The sequence below is a fragment of the Corythoichthys intestinalis genome, chromosome 12, assembly GCF_030265065.1.
Source record: "Corythoichthys intestinalis isolate RoL2023-P3 chromosome 12, ASM3026506v1, whole genome shotgun sequence".
In the NCBI taxonomy this organism is placed as follows: domain Eukaryota; kingdom Metazoa; phylum Chordata; class Actinopteri; order Syngnathiformes; family Syngnathidae; genus Corythoichthys; species Corythoichthys intestinalis.
Window position 1 is genome coordinate 43,290,179 of NC_080406.1, and position 16,214 is coordinate 43,306,392.

The 16,214-nt window shown below is 38.2% G+C and overlaps 2 protein-coding genes across 4 annotated transcripts in view; one reads left to right on the forward strand and one right to left on the reverse strand.

Moving 5' to 3' along the window:
• Nucleotides 1–12,018, forward strand: part of LOC130927303 (centriole and centriolar satellite protein ofd1-like) — a 35,000-nt gene extending 22,982 nt beyond the window's left edge. The window contains exons 16-22 of one of the 3 annotated variants that reach the window (XM_057853013.1): nucleotides 879–1,050; nucleotides 1,157–1,248; nucleotides 6,022–6,132; nucleotides 6,203–6,360; nucleotides 6,440–6,583; nucleotides 10,100–10,164; nucleotides 10,350–12,018. In XM_057853013.1, coding sequence (XP_057708996.1) covers nucleotides 879–1,050; nucleotides 1,157–1,248; nucleotides 6,022–6,132; nucleotides 6,203–6,360; nucleotides 6,440–6,583; nucleotides 10,100–10,164; nucleotides 10,350–10,401 — 794 coding nt within the window. In that variant the 3' untranslated portion in view covers nucleotides 10,402–12,018. Of the gene's footprint in view, nucleotides 1–878; nucleotides 1,051–1,156; nucleotides 1,249–6,021; nucleotides 6,133–6,199; nucleotides 6,361–6,439; nucleotides 6,584–10,099; nucleotides 10,165–10,349 lie in introns of all 3 variants that reach the window. The other 2 variants (XM_057853012.1, XM_057853015.1) reach the window with 2 other exon arrangements.
• A 1,263-nt stretch (nucleotides 12,019–13,281) lies between these two features.
• The window catches only part of LOC130926911 (neuronal membrane glycoprotein M6-b), a 73,031-nt gene continuing 70,098 nt past the window's right edge, over nucleotides 13,282–16,214 (reverse strand). Inside the window, exon 7 of the mRNA XM_057852231.1 lies at nucleotides 13,282–16,145. Coding sequence (XP_057708214.1) covers nucleotides 15,996–16,145 — 150 coding nt within the window. The 3' untranslated portion in view covers nucleotides 13,282–15,995. The remainder of the gene's footprint in view (nucleotides 16,146–16,214) is intronic.

Below are 16,214 nucleotides of genomic sequence, written 5' to 3' on the forward strand. Positions count from 1 at the left end.
TGATCCCAAAACTCTGTGTAGCACATCTCATCGAGTGTCAAGACACAGATGTGAATGGCCACAGCTGGATGTTTTGGGGATTTTATGGGTGAAAAACAGAAATATTACAAGGGTCGCAATGCAGAAATTGCAGACATCAAGGAGTGGTCAAGATTTTCTTTTTCAAATATTTACCTTTTTAAATGTTTTTTTCTTTGTTTGAATCGATTATTTATCATCTAAAATATCAGGGAAAATGCGACAGTAGCAAAAAAAACAGTTATGAGATAGATATCTGTGACTTATTTACAGACACCTTTTTTTCATAGTGACGTAATTTCTTTAAAAGTTTAAAATATGCGAGTGAATAATTTTTTAAAAGTTTTTTTTAAACTAAATATTAGACATCAATTAATGATTCTAAGCTAAAAATGACAGACATTTCGAATTATAAATAAATATTACTTCCTTTTATGGCTGGGTTGAAACTAAAGCTGTTGCGCGGTGTCTGTAAACAGGGGTTTCCAGGGTAAAATGGACAAATTAAAAATAGTTCGGGGGCTTAATGCTCCATTAATACTGCTATGTCAGCATATAGACATATTGTGCTATCAAACACAACAGATCTTTTGGCTTAAAATACGGCAGTTTATTTTAAAGAGGGGTGCAAGAGCAGAAACTGTTTGTTTCATCCTTGTCTGTGTTTTCCGCCTTTATATAATACTCATTGATCTCATGATTTTATAACCATTATTACTCATTTACTGTTGTTTGATATATTAATATGATTTAATATATTTTTTTAAAAGTATTTTAATGTTAACTGTTATTCACATTTCATGATTTAATTATTATTAGTAATTTATTCGTGAAAATAATGTGCATGGTAACACTTTCAGGTGTTAATTCTTCACACTTGGCAGAAGTGGATTTATCACCGTGGTTGCAGTCACATGACAGCCGCCTCTCCTTGGCCCCACGACGTGACGCGTCCAGCTCGGGTGAATTGTCCCCAGAGCTGAGCCCCCCTCGCAGCCCCCAGCTCAAGAGCACCGCGCGAGAGTCGCGCAGGTACTGTTTGGCATCGCTTGCCCTTCATTTTTTTCGCGACATATTGTACATGTGCATGCATACATGTGTGACTTTAAACAACTTGACTGAATAATTTTCCTACCAGAGCTCCAAGTCGACAACGCGTCTCCTCTAGCTCGCATTCCTCGCCCCAGCCTGAGAGGATAAACGTTGAGGATCTTGCTGGCATTTCACCAGGTAGCTCAAAATAGTGCTGCTTGTTCTGTTTGCGTTCATTTTATTGACGATCACGGCACAAAAGTGTTTTTCTCTTAGTTAAAGAACAGGTTGACTCATTTGGGTCCACTACTTTGGAGGTGAGTTGACAAAGTCTCTAATCTAAGGGGCCGTTTACATGGTGACGATGCGACACCAAGGTGCAACGATTGTGTTGCGGATTGGCCTCACCTTTACACAGTGACAGCAAAGACACAAACCTTAGGGGCCGTTTACATGGTGACTCTCCGAGAATACGAAAAATTTCAAATTTGCATTTGCGTCTCCATTTGAACAATGTCGCAATTCCGCATGAAAACGATGTAGTATTCATTCCAGGCGCTGGGGGGCAGTGCAGATTTACTGGGCGACAGAGAATGATGCACTTTGACCCCACCAAGCTCCCTTAGCCCGGAAAAAAATATGCTCGCCCACTCGAAGCAATGTCATTATTCTTTTGTTCAAGATGGCACAAAAATTTAAACGTTCAACATATTTAATTTAAAAATATTATTAAAACAGTAAATTAAAGCTGACATTCCGCCATATTTGCTGTTTTTAATGTTTAGTAGCACCGCTGCGCACGCCCAATGTGACGTGTACGAGTGCTGACGTTAACAGCGCTGTCTCGCGCCGCAGGAGCCTTTGATATGCATGCCGCGGAAGCCCCCCTCAACCCCCCACAATCGGATTCTACCACTTTGGAGGAAGGATTCAGAATTTTTCGTCTTCGCCTTCCGTCTTCGCCGACACCATATGCACACGAGACGAGTCCGCAACTCAGTCATTGCGTCTTTGTGTCGCAGAGTCGCCATGTAAACTGCCCCTTAGATTCCGGTCTCCAAAGCAGAACGATTCGATTGCGGGGATTTCACCACAACCATATGAATGGAACGCCGTCGCTGCAGTGACGTCAGACTCGCACACTTCACTTTGCGTGCGCAGTTGCTGCTAGTAAACGTAAAAAAATGCAAACATTACAGACCGTCGGCTTAATTGACTGTTTTGATAATATTTTTTATTTAAATGTATTTTATGTTTGCGCTTTTGAAAAAAAGAAGAAAAAAAAACGCTTGGACGCCATTGCTTGGAATGGGCGGGTAGGTTGTCAACGAAGTGCATCATTGGCTGTCACCTTGTAAAACTGCACTCCTCCCTAGGGCCCGGCATGAAGTATACATCATTTTCACGCCGAACTGCGACGAATTAGAATGGAGAAGGAACCATGTTAATGCAAACATAAAATGTGTCGTACTCTCGCAGCATCACAATGTGAACGGTCCATAAATGGATCCAGTTCTTTACTTTCGAAGTTATGCAAATCTGAAATGCAAAAAAAAAAAAAAACATTCCCCCAACAAATTGTTATCCCACGGTGCAACATCCTCATTTTAATTAAATTAAATTTCTAAACATGTTTTAGTATACCGGTACTTGAGAATATTTATAAATACAGTATACACTACTGGCCAAAAGTATTGGCACCCCTGCAATTCTGTCAAATAATTCTCAATTTCTCCCAGAAAATTATTGCAATTACAAATGCTTTGGTAGTAATATCTTCATTTAGTTTGCTTGCAATGAAAAAACACAAAAGAGAATGGGGAAAAAATTTAAATCATTATCATTTTACACAAAGCTCCAAAAATGGGCTGGACAATAGTATTGGCAACCTGAAAAGGGACTCTACGATAGGATACCCAGAAAGAACCCACTTCTGACCCAGAGATATATAAAAAAAAAAGCCAGGCTGGAGTTTGCCAAAACTTACCTGAGAAAGCCAAAAACGTTTTGGAAGAACGTTCTCTTGTCAGATTTGACAAAGTAGAGCTTTTTGGGAAAAGCAAAAAACAAATAAAAAACAAGGCCTTCAAAGAAAAGAACACTGTCCCCACAGTCAAACATGGTGGAGGTTCCCTGATGTTTTGGGTTTGCTTTGCTGCCCCTGGCACTGGACTGCTTGACCGTGTGCATGGCATTATGAAGTCTGAAGACTACCAGCAAATTTTGCAGCATAATGTAGGGCCCAGTGTGAGAAAGCTGGGTCTCCCTCAGAGGTCATGGGTCTTCCAGCAGGACAATGACCCAAAACACACTTCAAAAAGCACTAGAAAATGGTTTGAGAGAAAGCACTGGAGACTTCTAAAGTGGTCAGCAATGAGTCCAGACCTAAATCCCACAGAACACCTGTGGAGAAGTCTGAAAATGGCAGTTTGGAGAAGGCACCCATCAAATCTGAAACCAGGAACAGTTGGCTCCAAAAATCTAAAATTCCAGCAGAGCATTGTAAGAAACTCATTGATGGATACCGGAAGCAGTTGTTCGCAGTCATTTTGCGTAAAGGTTGTGGTACCAAGTATTAGGCTGAGGGTACCAATACTTTTGTCTGGCCCATTTTTGGAGTTTTGTGTAAAATGATAATGATTTTTTTTTTCATTCTCGTTTGTGTTTTTTCATTGCGAGCAAAATAAATGAAGATACTACCACCAAAGCATTTGTAATTGCAATAATTTTCTGGGAGAAACTGAGCATTTTCTGACATAATTGCAGGGATGCCGATACTTTTGGCCAGCAGTGTATGTTTAGTAGCAAAAGCAGGGTTAGTGTGGGTTTATTATTAAAAAAATATATTTTAAAGATTTTAATTTGATATAAAAAGTAATGTTTATTTTAGAGCTCCTTAAAATAAGAAATGTCAAAAGGAATAATAAAAATGATGTTTTTAGATAGATAGGTCAGTTTTTAATCATCATCTGGTTAGAAAGCAGGGTGTAGCACTGTGACCTTTTACTGTACAAAATGTGGCAAGAATTATTTCATTTTTTTGTTTTGACCTTCCAGTTCAAATAAATTACCAAATAAAAGAATAATTACAATGTTAAAAGATAAAGAACGAATGCAAATGCAGTCCATTGAGGAACTAATGTGTGTTATTATTAGATGTGCTTTATTTTTAAAAATTAACTTATTCATGAATGGTGTGTCTTTTAATATGACTAGAGCTGTCCCGACTAGTCGACATAGTCGACGTCATCGATGACGTAAATCCGTCGACGAGCACAACATCCCGTCGACGGTTAATGAAGGGTTAAAAAAATATATGCGTGGAAAGTTAGAATGTCGGATGCTCTGTTTGCAAGCGGGGAAAGCGGCACAAAGCCAAAAAAAGCGCACCAGAGTGTCCAAAACATTGCCTTATTTCAAAGAAACAAAGGAGAGTACACTCTTCTGTCCTGTCTCTTCAATGCCAAGCTTGGCTGCACGTCGGCCGTGAATAAACACCTCAAGCGCCTTCACGCAGTTTGTAATTTTTTTTTTTTTTTCATTTTTTTGTACACCAGAGGGTGCTGTCGCCTTACTAAATAATAATGTTTCATTGACAATGGGCCTTATAAGTGCTATTAGTATTGTTCTTAATGCTAATTGAAAGGTTTATTTCATGTTATGGTTTATTTTATGGTATAGAAAATTATATAAGGTTAAAAGGTCATGAATATATACAGTATATACAGTGATTGCACTCAAGGGAGAGATTGTCAATGATAAGGTAATAAATTAAGGTAAAGGCAATTCATATAGGCAATTCATTGATATATAAATAAGGTTTAAAAGGAAAAAGGTGAAAAGTTTTTGTTAATTTCTAATTGTGTTGCTTTATTTGTGTGCACCGTAGCTCTTACAGTGTGTTTACATCAAGGATGGAATAAAAGTTGTAAACCATCAGTTTAAGAGACCATCTTTTCAATCGGGATGCTACACTAGTTAATTCTATCAGCATTTGAACTAATTGTTTATTTGTGATTTATTATTGTTGTTTACGTGTTTATTTGTACTTTAATAAATAATTTGAGTGTTCCAATATGTTTTTTGTGAATTGATAAGCGTCAACAAAAATTTCATTGCTAAATTAGTTTAAAAAAAAAAAAAAAAAAAAATTAATTATTAGATTAGTCGACTAATCGTAAAAATAGTCGGCTGACTAATCGGGAGAAAATTAGTCGTTTGGGACAGCCCTAAATATGACGTGCCTTGTAGTCTGAAAGTTACTGTCATTCCTGTGTTTTTTTTGTTGTTGTTGTTGTTGTAAAGTACGATAATTTAAATTTAAATAACTATTATCCTCACCAGTATAACATGACAACATTTTAAGTATTAAGCTGGACGGACTGGATAGGATTAATTGCATTTCAAATTATTCAGTGTTATTCAGTATATGTTTATGTTCAAGATAACTCAAGAATGAATAAAGGGATTATTATCAGACTTGCAGGATATGTTTTTTATTATGAAGCAGGAGAGGTTTAAATTTGGGGGTATTGAGGTCAAAGGTCAGAGCGATCAGCTAAGGAATTTTGCGAGAATTTAGAGTTTTGGAACTAGTGTAATGCAACTCATAAGTCACGATTTTACATGCTTTTCATGTTTTCACATTGTAGATTTATGAGACATTTTCTAAAAAGAAAAATTATTTAGTTGATACGTCCATACAGAATATTTTCATTATCACTAATTATTTAAATGATTGTGGATTTTCTTGTCAGATTTCCTTTCAAATTTGTGGATTTTCTTGTCAGATTTCCTTTCAAATTCCAAAAGGCTTTGGATCCTGTGAGCTCGTGGGTTTGCGCCCAGAACTTGACACGTTAGTTAAGATGAAGGGCCACTGATTATGTATTCTCCACTGCTTCTCTGGCCCCGTTTAGAAGGGTTAGTGGGCAAAGCATAAAAGATTCTTTTGTGCGTGTATCCCTCTAGAACCCGGCCACATTCCAGAGCTTCTCCCGGACACTGCCGTCCCTCTCTCCTCCTCCGAGGCCCCCGGCGGCCCCTCCGTCCCCTGCCCACAGGACTCGCCGGGTCGAGCGGGTGAGTGACGAAAATGTCTGACGAAAACTGCCAAGCGAGTACTGTGTCATACTTTTTTGTTTCGCAGAAGCCTCCGAAATCTTGACGTCCTCGGCGGATGAGGAGAAAGGGGATGAAGGACAGCGATGGGAAAAACAAAGAAAAGAAAAGCAAGATTTGAGGCGGCGGGAGCAAGAGGAGGCTAGAGCGAGAGAACAAAAGGAAACGGAGAGATTGGAGAAAGAAAGTGTAACTGACCAACTAACCCTCCATTTTTTCTTGTCTTAGCCACTTGCTTTATTGAATGAATACATGTGTGCTTGCCTAGCTTTTGCAACAGCAACAACAATCGGAGGAGGAAGACATAAAAGGAGATGGAGACAAAAGGCAAGAAGCGGAAGTCCCTAAAGAAAACTCATTGGAGAAGTATATGAAGATGGTATTGGAAGCCCGAGAGAAGAAACAAGATAAGGTGAGATAAGTAGTGTAATGCTGGAGTATTAACACAATGGCTCCCATTGGCGCTGATAGATGTACAATCCATTTGAACTGCTTCACACTTTAAATAGTGATTAATTCCCCATATTTTAATGTGAATCTGCTAGCTTCAAGCTAACATACAATGTAAGAAAGAAAAGCTAACATAACATTCATTGACAGCGATAGATGTCCAATTCATTTGAAGTGGGATGGTTGTAAGCAAATGAACTTTCGGTCACTTTGGGACACTTGATTTGTAATTGATTTGGCCCACTTAAAATGAAAAAGACAAAAATTTTGTTGTTTATAAGATGTGTACTATATTATATGTCCTGCTTTAACCAAAAGTCTTGCCTGTGGCATGGGTGATTTAATAAGTAAAACACAATGAACAATCATAATAGGAGCATTTCAAACTCCCACATTAAAACTGTACAGACATTAAGGACACTCAAGATTCCTATTCTCAGTGTCTAAGCAGCTATACAGGACAGGTTAAAAAAAACAAACAAAAAACCCCCAAAGAAAAGGTCTCACTCAGTTTCACTGCTTGTTCTTCTAGTTGCATATACTCCGACAGCCATTCCATCTTTGGAGAACTGCATTTGTTTTTTACTTTGGCTTGATGAGTGAAGTATCGCTGCATTTTCCTTTTGCCATGATAGCATTTGCGTCTCTTAATTCCGCTGCACTATTGTTTAGCTTGCTAACCTGCACGGCACGTTTGGGCAGAGCACATATGCGCAACACTGTCACTGCTATGACTGGCAGTGTAGCGTAAGTGAAGTGAACTATCGTATTATTGGATAGACATCTGCTGCTCATTTAATAACGTTGGAAAATGCCATAGTACAGACATAGACTTCATAATGAACATTACGAAGCCTATGGTACAGAAAACAGTTTTGGTGGTTGAATTAACTAGATTGTACCAGTTTTAATGTTAAATATTACCGTAATTTTAGGACTATAAACCGGTACTTTTTCCCTTCAATTTGAATCCTGCGGCTTATAGTCCAATGCGGCTTATTTGTTGATTTATTTGGGTTAATAGGTAACACTTTATTTGACAGAGGCGTCAAAAGCCCGTCATAATTATGACATGGCACTATCATGGGCATTACTGAGTTCTTATGTCAGATGTCCGACAAATTATGTCACTACCGCCATTTAAGTCCAGCTCAGATCCTTTACATCCATTCAAAAGTGAGCTAATTTGCCAGATAACACTAAATCACATCTGTTATAAGCATTCATTAATGCTCATGACAGTGTCATGTCATACTTATGATTGTCTAATGACAGTCTTATGGCGCCAATCTCAAAAATGTTACCAAATACCATAACTAACCATTAATAAAACAACTGGAATTATAACTGAAGAGATAATTAGCACAGAACATGAATTTTGATTCTTATTTACAACTTTAGCACTGCAATGCATGCTAGGAGGCATGTTGGAAAACAACAGCGTTGACAGCAGGTGGCAGCAGAGGTTGACTGTCTCTCCCAAGGGTGCAGTGATGGCCAAATGAAGCTTCTTTAAGCCAATTGGTTCAAAACTTCATGATGGTTCATTTGGTCTTTTGACAGTCTTATGATGCCGCTGTCAAATAAAATATAAATAAATAATATACTGTTACCGGTTAATATCTTTTGGTGTAAATATATCTTGATACAGTGAGGAAAGCTCCATCTTATAGTCCAGTGCAGCTTATACCTGAACAAATGTCATTTTTGTCTCAAATTTGGTGGGTGGCGGCTAATAGTTAGGTGCGCCTTATAGTGCGAAAATTATGGTATTTAATACTGTAATCCTTGCAAAAATGTTGCTTCAGTAAATCAGCACAGGATTCTAGATGACTTTTCACTCTGTATTTTTCTCCATGACCAGGTTATTCACCTCACAACTATATACAAACATGGTGTTGTAACGCACCATTGGGAGCGTCACGTTGCCGTACTGAACGCACTAATAGGAGCATTGCGTTGCCGTATGGAACTCTCCAATTGGAGTGTCACGCTGACACATCACTGCAGTGCCGACAGTAGTCCTATTGACGTTTCTGTTAAATTTTATTTTGTGCGCTGCATAGATTTTCTTGTATACTGAGTATATGAAAGCAGTGTGGGATTACGCATGCGTGCAGCTTAGTGGGAACATTTTTCATAATTATGACGGTCTTATGACATAGCTGTAGAGCTGAAACGAATACTCGAGCAACTCGAGTTACTCGAGTTCAAAAACTGATCTGAGTAGTCTTACTCACCTCGAGGAATCGTTTAATTTTGCCAGCTCTAAGCATCACGTTTTGCCCGGACTACTTTTAATGCGGGACCATGCTGACGTCACGTGCGTAGAGGAAGAAGCAATTAAAAAAATAAATAAATAAAAAAATAAAAAACACAACCTTACTGCAGCCGACAGCCGCTACAAACTACGCCGACGTTGCGTAGTTTGCGACGTCTAATAGATATCTCATGCATTTAGGACTAGATGCGAAATGACAGACTCGGCCGCGGCTGGGCAGCGTTCGTAAACAGCCGCCATCTTTAAGTAGTAGACTTCTCAGCGATAATAAATATAACGTTACTTTCACTCGCTCACGTATCGTTAGCCCTTCGGAGGGCTAGGTTTCTTTTGATTATGACCACGGTCGATGCGTGGCTAATGTGTCTTACATACAGGCTTTATTTATTCTGTAAAAACACAGCGCTGTAGAGTGATGAGGGTGTAAAATTAAAACATGATAAAGCTAACTGTCAGTTTTAGCTCAGTAGTTATTGCTGAATAAAACACCAAGTAGCACTGGTCCCTAATGTGCTCCAGTACAGCAAGTATCATACATTTATTTTGAACACTGCAAAAACTCAAAATCCTATCAGGACTTACAGTTTAGACTAACTTAAAACTTAACTAGAACTTAAAAATAGCTTGACACAAATGGAAATTCAATTGAAACACTTGGGGAAAACACATAGCTTTCAAGTGATGTGTGTTATCAAGCGTAATTACATTTTTAAGTAAGATTTTTTTTTTTTTTATAAGATCTAGAAGTTTTTTGAGTGAAAGTAGTGATTTTTTTTTTTTCTAGTCACATCTGAGATGCAGTTGTCTGTTTTCAACAATGTACATCGAAAATAAAGACATTGATTGACTGAAAATGGCTCAATATTGGATTAAATGTCTTATTTTCTCATGTATACTTATAATGGCTCTTTACCTAAAAAAAATGTTTTATCCGATTACTCGATTAATCGATAGAATTTTCAGTCAATTACTCGATTACTAAAATATTCGATAGCTGCAGCCCTACACAGCTGTCAAATAAAGTGTTACCTATTAACCCAAATAAATCATCAAATAAGAGGCACTGGACTATAAGCCGAGGGATTCAAAATGAGGGAAAAAGTAGCAGTTTATAGTCCGAAAATTACGGTAAATGTTTCTTTGTTCATCTCGAGTTTTTAAATTGCTATTATTATTTTTTATTTTTTTGGGATTTAGAGCGCTGGCAGTGAGAACCACATGAGCCCAGAAGTCAAGAGTTTGTCTGAAGAGAAAGATAATAGGTATGGCTTTGCTTATTCATTTTAAAAATTCATACATAATCCTCCACAATCCATCCCCTGAACGACATTTTAATTTTGTTGTGCTTTCTGTAGTCGTATTTTAATTTAAAATCCCCCACCCCCCCCCCCCCCTCCTGGCCATGAAAAGTCCCACTTAATGAACTTGCTTGTCTTTCTTTTCACAGCATTGCGGCCTATTCGCACAAGGATGACAGTGCTGATGATAATTTTTGGTAGAACTGCTAATTTACTAGTGAGTTTCTTTTTGGGATTTTATGTAATGTAGATCAAGGGTGACAAACTGGTGGTCCGGGGACCAGATGCGGCCCTCCTCTTCATTTTGTACGGCCACGAAAGTAAACCATGTGGTACGATTTCATATTCCTGGTTAAAATTAAAAATTATGTAGTCCTGAATTAATGATCAATGACTACAGATGTTATACAAATAGTATATTTAGAATATTTAGTTGTTTTTTCCCCCAACACAATGGCGCTTTAACTCCAATGTGGCCCGAAACTAGGATGACTTTGACACCACTTTGTAGATAAAGACAATAATGAATAAGTTATTTTGTATTTCTTGTAACATTAGATGAGAAACTAGAAGAGATTTTCACTTTTTCAAGTTTTTATTAAAAAAAGAAAAGAAAAAGAAAAAAAACAGGCCAGTTTGTATATGTTGTATTTCTTCATCAAAACAAGATGTTGGTGTGTTATTTCTCCACCTGATTGATTGATTGATTGATTGATAGGTAGCATTATTTTCTTCATGTTTTTGGTTGATTCAAAAGGAGACGTGCTGTTTTCCACTTGCCAGCCACACTATGGCTAATTTAAAAGTTGTAAGATGTGTTGCGGGGGAGCCCTTTAACATTCACAGAAAAGACTTGTATAAAATGTTTTCTAATAGGATTTACATACAGTAGATTAAAAGTATCTAGAATGACTGAGCTAATCCTTTGTATTGAACAAAACATGAGGCAAAACATGCCTTCTTTACAAAATTAATATACGTGACCGTGTATCAACTCTTCATTCAATGCAACAAAAACAAGAAGTTAGCATAGCAACTGATAAAAAAAAAAAAAAAAAAAAAAGATTACACAACAGTATTTATACCATCAAATTCTGATGCAATTGTAGAAAACGATGACAAAAAAATGTGTTAAAAACATAATTGTACACAGGTCACACCTTCACACTTGTTCCATTGGTGCCAAAGAACACTTCAGGTTTGATAACACTGTAACTCACTACAATTCAGTTTGTAGTAATTGAACTAAAATAGCAAATATGAGGGCTCAAATTCATTGCAAATTTCTTGACTGTAGTTCTTCTTTAGCAAGCATGTTGTTGTTATGGCATACAGTTGCATGCTGTAATGCAGAGTGTGATGAAACTGTCCACAATATTGGGTACACCTGCCAAATTCAGCCTAAAAGTACTGATGTAATGAAGTATCTGTGTGATTATTTATCCTTGTTAAACTAAAAAAAGTGTAAATTCGAAGCTTGTTTATAATCCAAATGAAAATTACAGTACTTTAAAGCCAAACTAGCCTACAAAAATGATAATAGCCAGTTTTGAATTTGTACTGTTTTCCATAAATATCTCAAAATAAGTATTGCAATAACATAGAAATAAATGATGAACAAAGATACATTAAACACTTGGTTTATATTTTTTAGAAGCCTATTATGAATGTTTTTTCTAGAACAGTATTCCCTTATTTATTGTGGTGGTTATGTGCTAAAAAATAACGCCAAATACAACCCCTAGCAAAAACTATGGAATCATCAGTCTCGGACGAGCACTCACTCAGATATTTTATCATGTAGAACAAACTCGGATAAAAAGCTTGAAAAAAATAATAAATGGGTTCAAAAGTGCAACTCTTTAGCATTCAGAAACACTAAAAGAAATGAATAAAAAAAAACATTGGTGGTCAGTAAATGTTACTTTTCCAGAGCAAGTGCGGGGAAATTTATATGGAATTACTCCACTCTGAGGAAAAAAAAACATGGAATCATGTTAAACAAACAAAGAAATAACAATCAAAACACATCTGTAGTATTTAGTAGCACCACCTCTGGCTTTTATGACAGTTTGCAGTCGCTGAGGCATGGACTTGAAGGAGTATTCCTTATCAATTTGATGCCAACACTCTTTGATTGCAGTTACCAGATCATCCTTGCAGGTCTGAGACTTGCTGTGGACCTTTTTCTTTCAATTTCCACCGCAGGTTTTCGATAGGGTTGAGATCTGGGCTATTTGCAGGCCATGACATTGACTGGATGAGTCTTTCTCCAAGGAATGCTTTAACAGTTTTAGCTCTGTGGCATGACGCATTGTCATCTTGGAAAATGACATATTTTCAATTGAAGTGATAAGAAAGCTGTCTAAAATTTCAATGTTCACTTGTACATTTATTGAAGATTTAACAACAGCCATCTCCCCAGTGCCTTCGCCTGACATGCAGCCCCATATAATCATGGACTGAGGGAATTTTGATGTTCTCTTCAGGCAGTCATCTTTGTAAATCTCACTGGAACAGCACCAAACAAAAGTTCCAGCATCATCACCTTGTCCAATGCAGATTCTTGACTCTTGACACCTTGTCCAATAGAGATTCTTGACTCTGGACAAGGTGATGACGCTGGAACTTTGGTTTGGTGCTGTTCCAGTAAGATTTACAAAGATGACTGGCTGAAGAGGACATCAAAATTCTCTCAGTCCTCGATGATATGGGGCTGCATGTCAGGCAAAGGCACTGGGGAGATGGCTGTGGTTAAATCTTCAGTAAACGTACAAGTTTACATTGAAATTTTAGACAGCTTTCTTATCCCTTCAATTAAAAATATGTTTGTCATTTTCCAAGATGACAGTGCACCATGCCACCGAGCTAAAACTGTTGAAGCATTCCTTGGAGAAACACTCATCCAGTCAATGTCATGGCCTGCAAATAGCCCAGATCTCAACCCTGCACTTGTTCTATAAAAGTAACATTTACTGACCACCACAATGTTTTTTATTCATTTCTTTTACTGTTTCTAAATGCTAAAGAGTTGCACTTTTGAACTAATTCATTATTTTTTTCAAGCTTTTTATCTGACTTTGTTCTACATGATAAAATGTCTGAGTGAGTGCTCGTCCAAGACTGGTGATTCCATACTTTTTGCTGGGGGTTATAGATGAAATCCATCAAGTCGTCAGACTGATTTTTCACAATTATTGAATGTTTTAAGGCTGTAAAATCCCTCACCACACACTTCTCCAACAGGCATGAACATTTTCTCGCATTTGTCATAAACTAAAACTTTAAGCGGAAGTTAAGACTTTTTGACATTAGGCTTATTGTTCGAGTTAGCGGGGTCGGTGGAGTTGATTTCAATAAATTCAGTGCAGTTTGTTAGTTATTTATCAATTGCAAGGTTCCGGAGTGGCTAAGCTAGCGTGAGTCAATGGTCCCTTCCTAGCATGCCAATTAGAAAAAACTGATATTAACAGATTTAACAGTCAAATAAATTTGTAATGCAGATCGTTTCTCAAAATACCTATGCGGTCAAAACAATTTCATACCAAGCTGCCGTAATTAATTTATTTCTGTGGCACTATTTAGAGAGGAGCGCTTCGGCCACTGGTGCTCACGCTGCATTCGAGGAAGGTGGGAAGTCGGACTTATCCCACTCGGGTGTTACCAGTTGTGACCTCAAAGCGTTCCAAGCATTTTTTATTTTTGAAATCAAAAGACATGTTGACCTCCAGCAAACCTGCCTTAAGCGATCAAATAGTGGAGGAAAAACGACGGTTAAGGTAAACAGACCACACTGTAAACTGGCTTCTTTAGTTTTAGTATTGACGGTTTACTTTTCGAAAGACTGCGCATTTTGTCGAGTGATGTCTGATTGAAGCAACTTCTGAAGTCAGGATACTTTTTTTCCTGACTTCACGACTAGGGCCTCGCAGTTCGAGTGGCGTTCCAATTATATTTTTTTGGTCGGAGGTTGGAAAAGTCATATTTCCCACCTTCCTTGAATGCAGCATCAGTCTACGGAGCGTACGGTCTTGACTGAAGAACGGCAACAAAGTGAAACGTGCATTAGAGGCTATGGAAACAGAAGAAATGGGCAAATGAGAGTTTACAAAAATTCCCTATGAAGAACGAGCAACAATACAAACTGGATACTTGCTGATGACTACAACATAAACACACAGGTGGAAAAAAATATCACTCTGCTTTGCAGCCTCTTACAGAGCTGCTGGATTACAAATGTTGCTGTCCATACGACAGTTTTTGACATTCAATCGTAAGTTTTAATAACTTCATCCTGAAAACATAGCCAACACTATTGATTGCATGCGTCATCGGGGATTTTCATGCATGCATATGTTGTTTTTTATTGGCATGCTAGGACTGGCCCATTTACTCACGCTAGCTTAGCCACTCCGGAGCTCTGAAACTAATGAATAACTAACTGCATGGAATTTGTTGAAATCAACTCCACCGACTAATTAAACCCTCGCTAACTCGAAAATTAAGCCTAATGTCAAAAATTCTGAACTTCCCCTTTGAACAAGTGCATTATATTATTGAATTACGCTCCCCCAAAAATCTGTATTTTATTTTCATTTGGGTGTTTTTTGTTTTTTTTTTTTGCTGTATTCATCTAAAAAAATGATAAATTAGTTTTCTACTTGCAACTACTAAATTTATCACACATTGCAATGTATTTTGCAGGTATACCTAACATTGTGGCTTCAATGAGCATCCCAAACTACACAGGTGGTTGTACAGTACATGCTTTTCCAATTCCATGTTTATCCAGCTCCAGCAGACCCCTGAGGTAGAGTTAATGTAGGCCATGAAGTTAATATGTTTGCACACAAGAGCACATATAACTGCCTCCATGCACGTATTCTACTTGTCCAACCTGTTGAAGTGAATTCAGTTTTTGTGCGTATCATGGATGGATGGATAATTCATTGCTGTACTGCCACACGTACACTATGGCTATGTGTAAAAATAAAGGCCTTTTCACACTAGCGTCAGCCCGGTGTGAAGAGTGGTCCACGGCAAGCGCAAAGGAGTGAAAAGCGGCAAGCTTATGCACAAGAAAACAGTGACTTTTCCTATTTCAAGGACTAGGTGGCATTATGATAGCCGTGTAAATAGTCTTACTAGTTTTTGTGAGAAAGTGAATAGTTTTTTGTTGTTCGTGAACTACATTTCCACACAAATGCACATCGAGGTACCATTTACCTTAGGAAGGAGAGGTATGAGAGATATTTTTCGAGTGTCCCAGAGCTCACGAAACTTTAAAAGAGTGCATTTATCAAGGTTTCGTCAGCCGTAGTTTGTGTATATCCGTCTGCCGAAAAAGCCTGATAGCATAGATATAGGTACGCCTGCTCCTCTGCTATTGGTTGCGTTGTTGACATCAACGCGGCGGTGCTGCCCCGTCTCTCTGTGCAAATTCATTCAAACTTGCCGTTCCGCCCAAAACGGCCTCTCACTTTCGCCAAGAAGGCCACTCCCACATACACAATGAATGGGTTGCCGCTGAACCCTTCACACTAAGCTGATGCTAGTCTGAAACGGCCTTGATCACGGTTTTTCCTTGTGAAAAAAGGGAAAAATGACAGCCAAAGAAAATGGCGACAACCAAACGGGCTTTAAAAAAAAAAAAAGTAAAATGCGTCTTGAGTTAGTGCAGAAGCTGTAGTGTGTTAGTTTCTGTTAGTACAGCATAGGTGGTCATTGGAGTTCCGAATGTGCCCCTTTGCATGAATGTATGTGTCTGTGTGTGGGTGTGTGTGAGAGACATGCCCTCATGTGTAGGAATGCAGGCATTCCTTGGAGCGTGAAGTGATGTCCTGCAGTTCCTGCTCCTCTTTCATTTTGATGTCTTGGTAGGCATGCATTTGACTGGCGTCCTTAAGGTAGGCCCAGTTTGCCGACAGAATCATGAGGAAGTGGATCTGGAAGAGAAGGGTGAGGTGGGGGGCCGGTGAGCAGGTCCAAGAGAAAGCAGCAAAGCAAAAGATAGA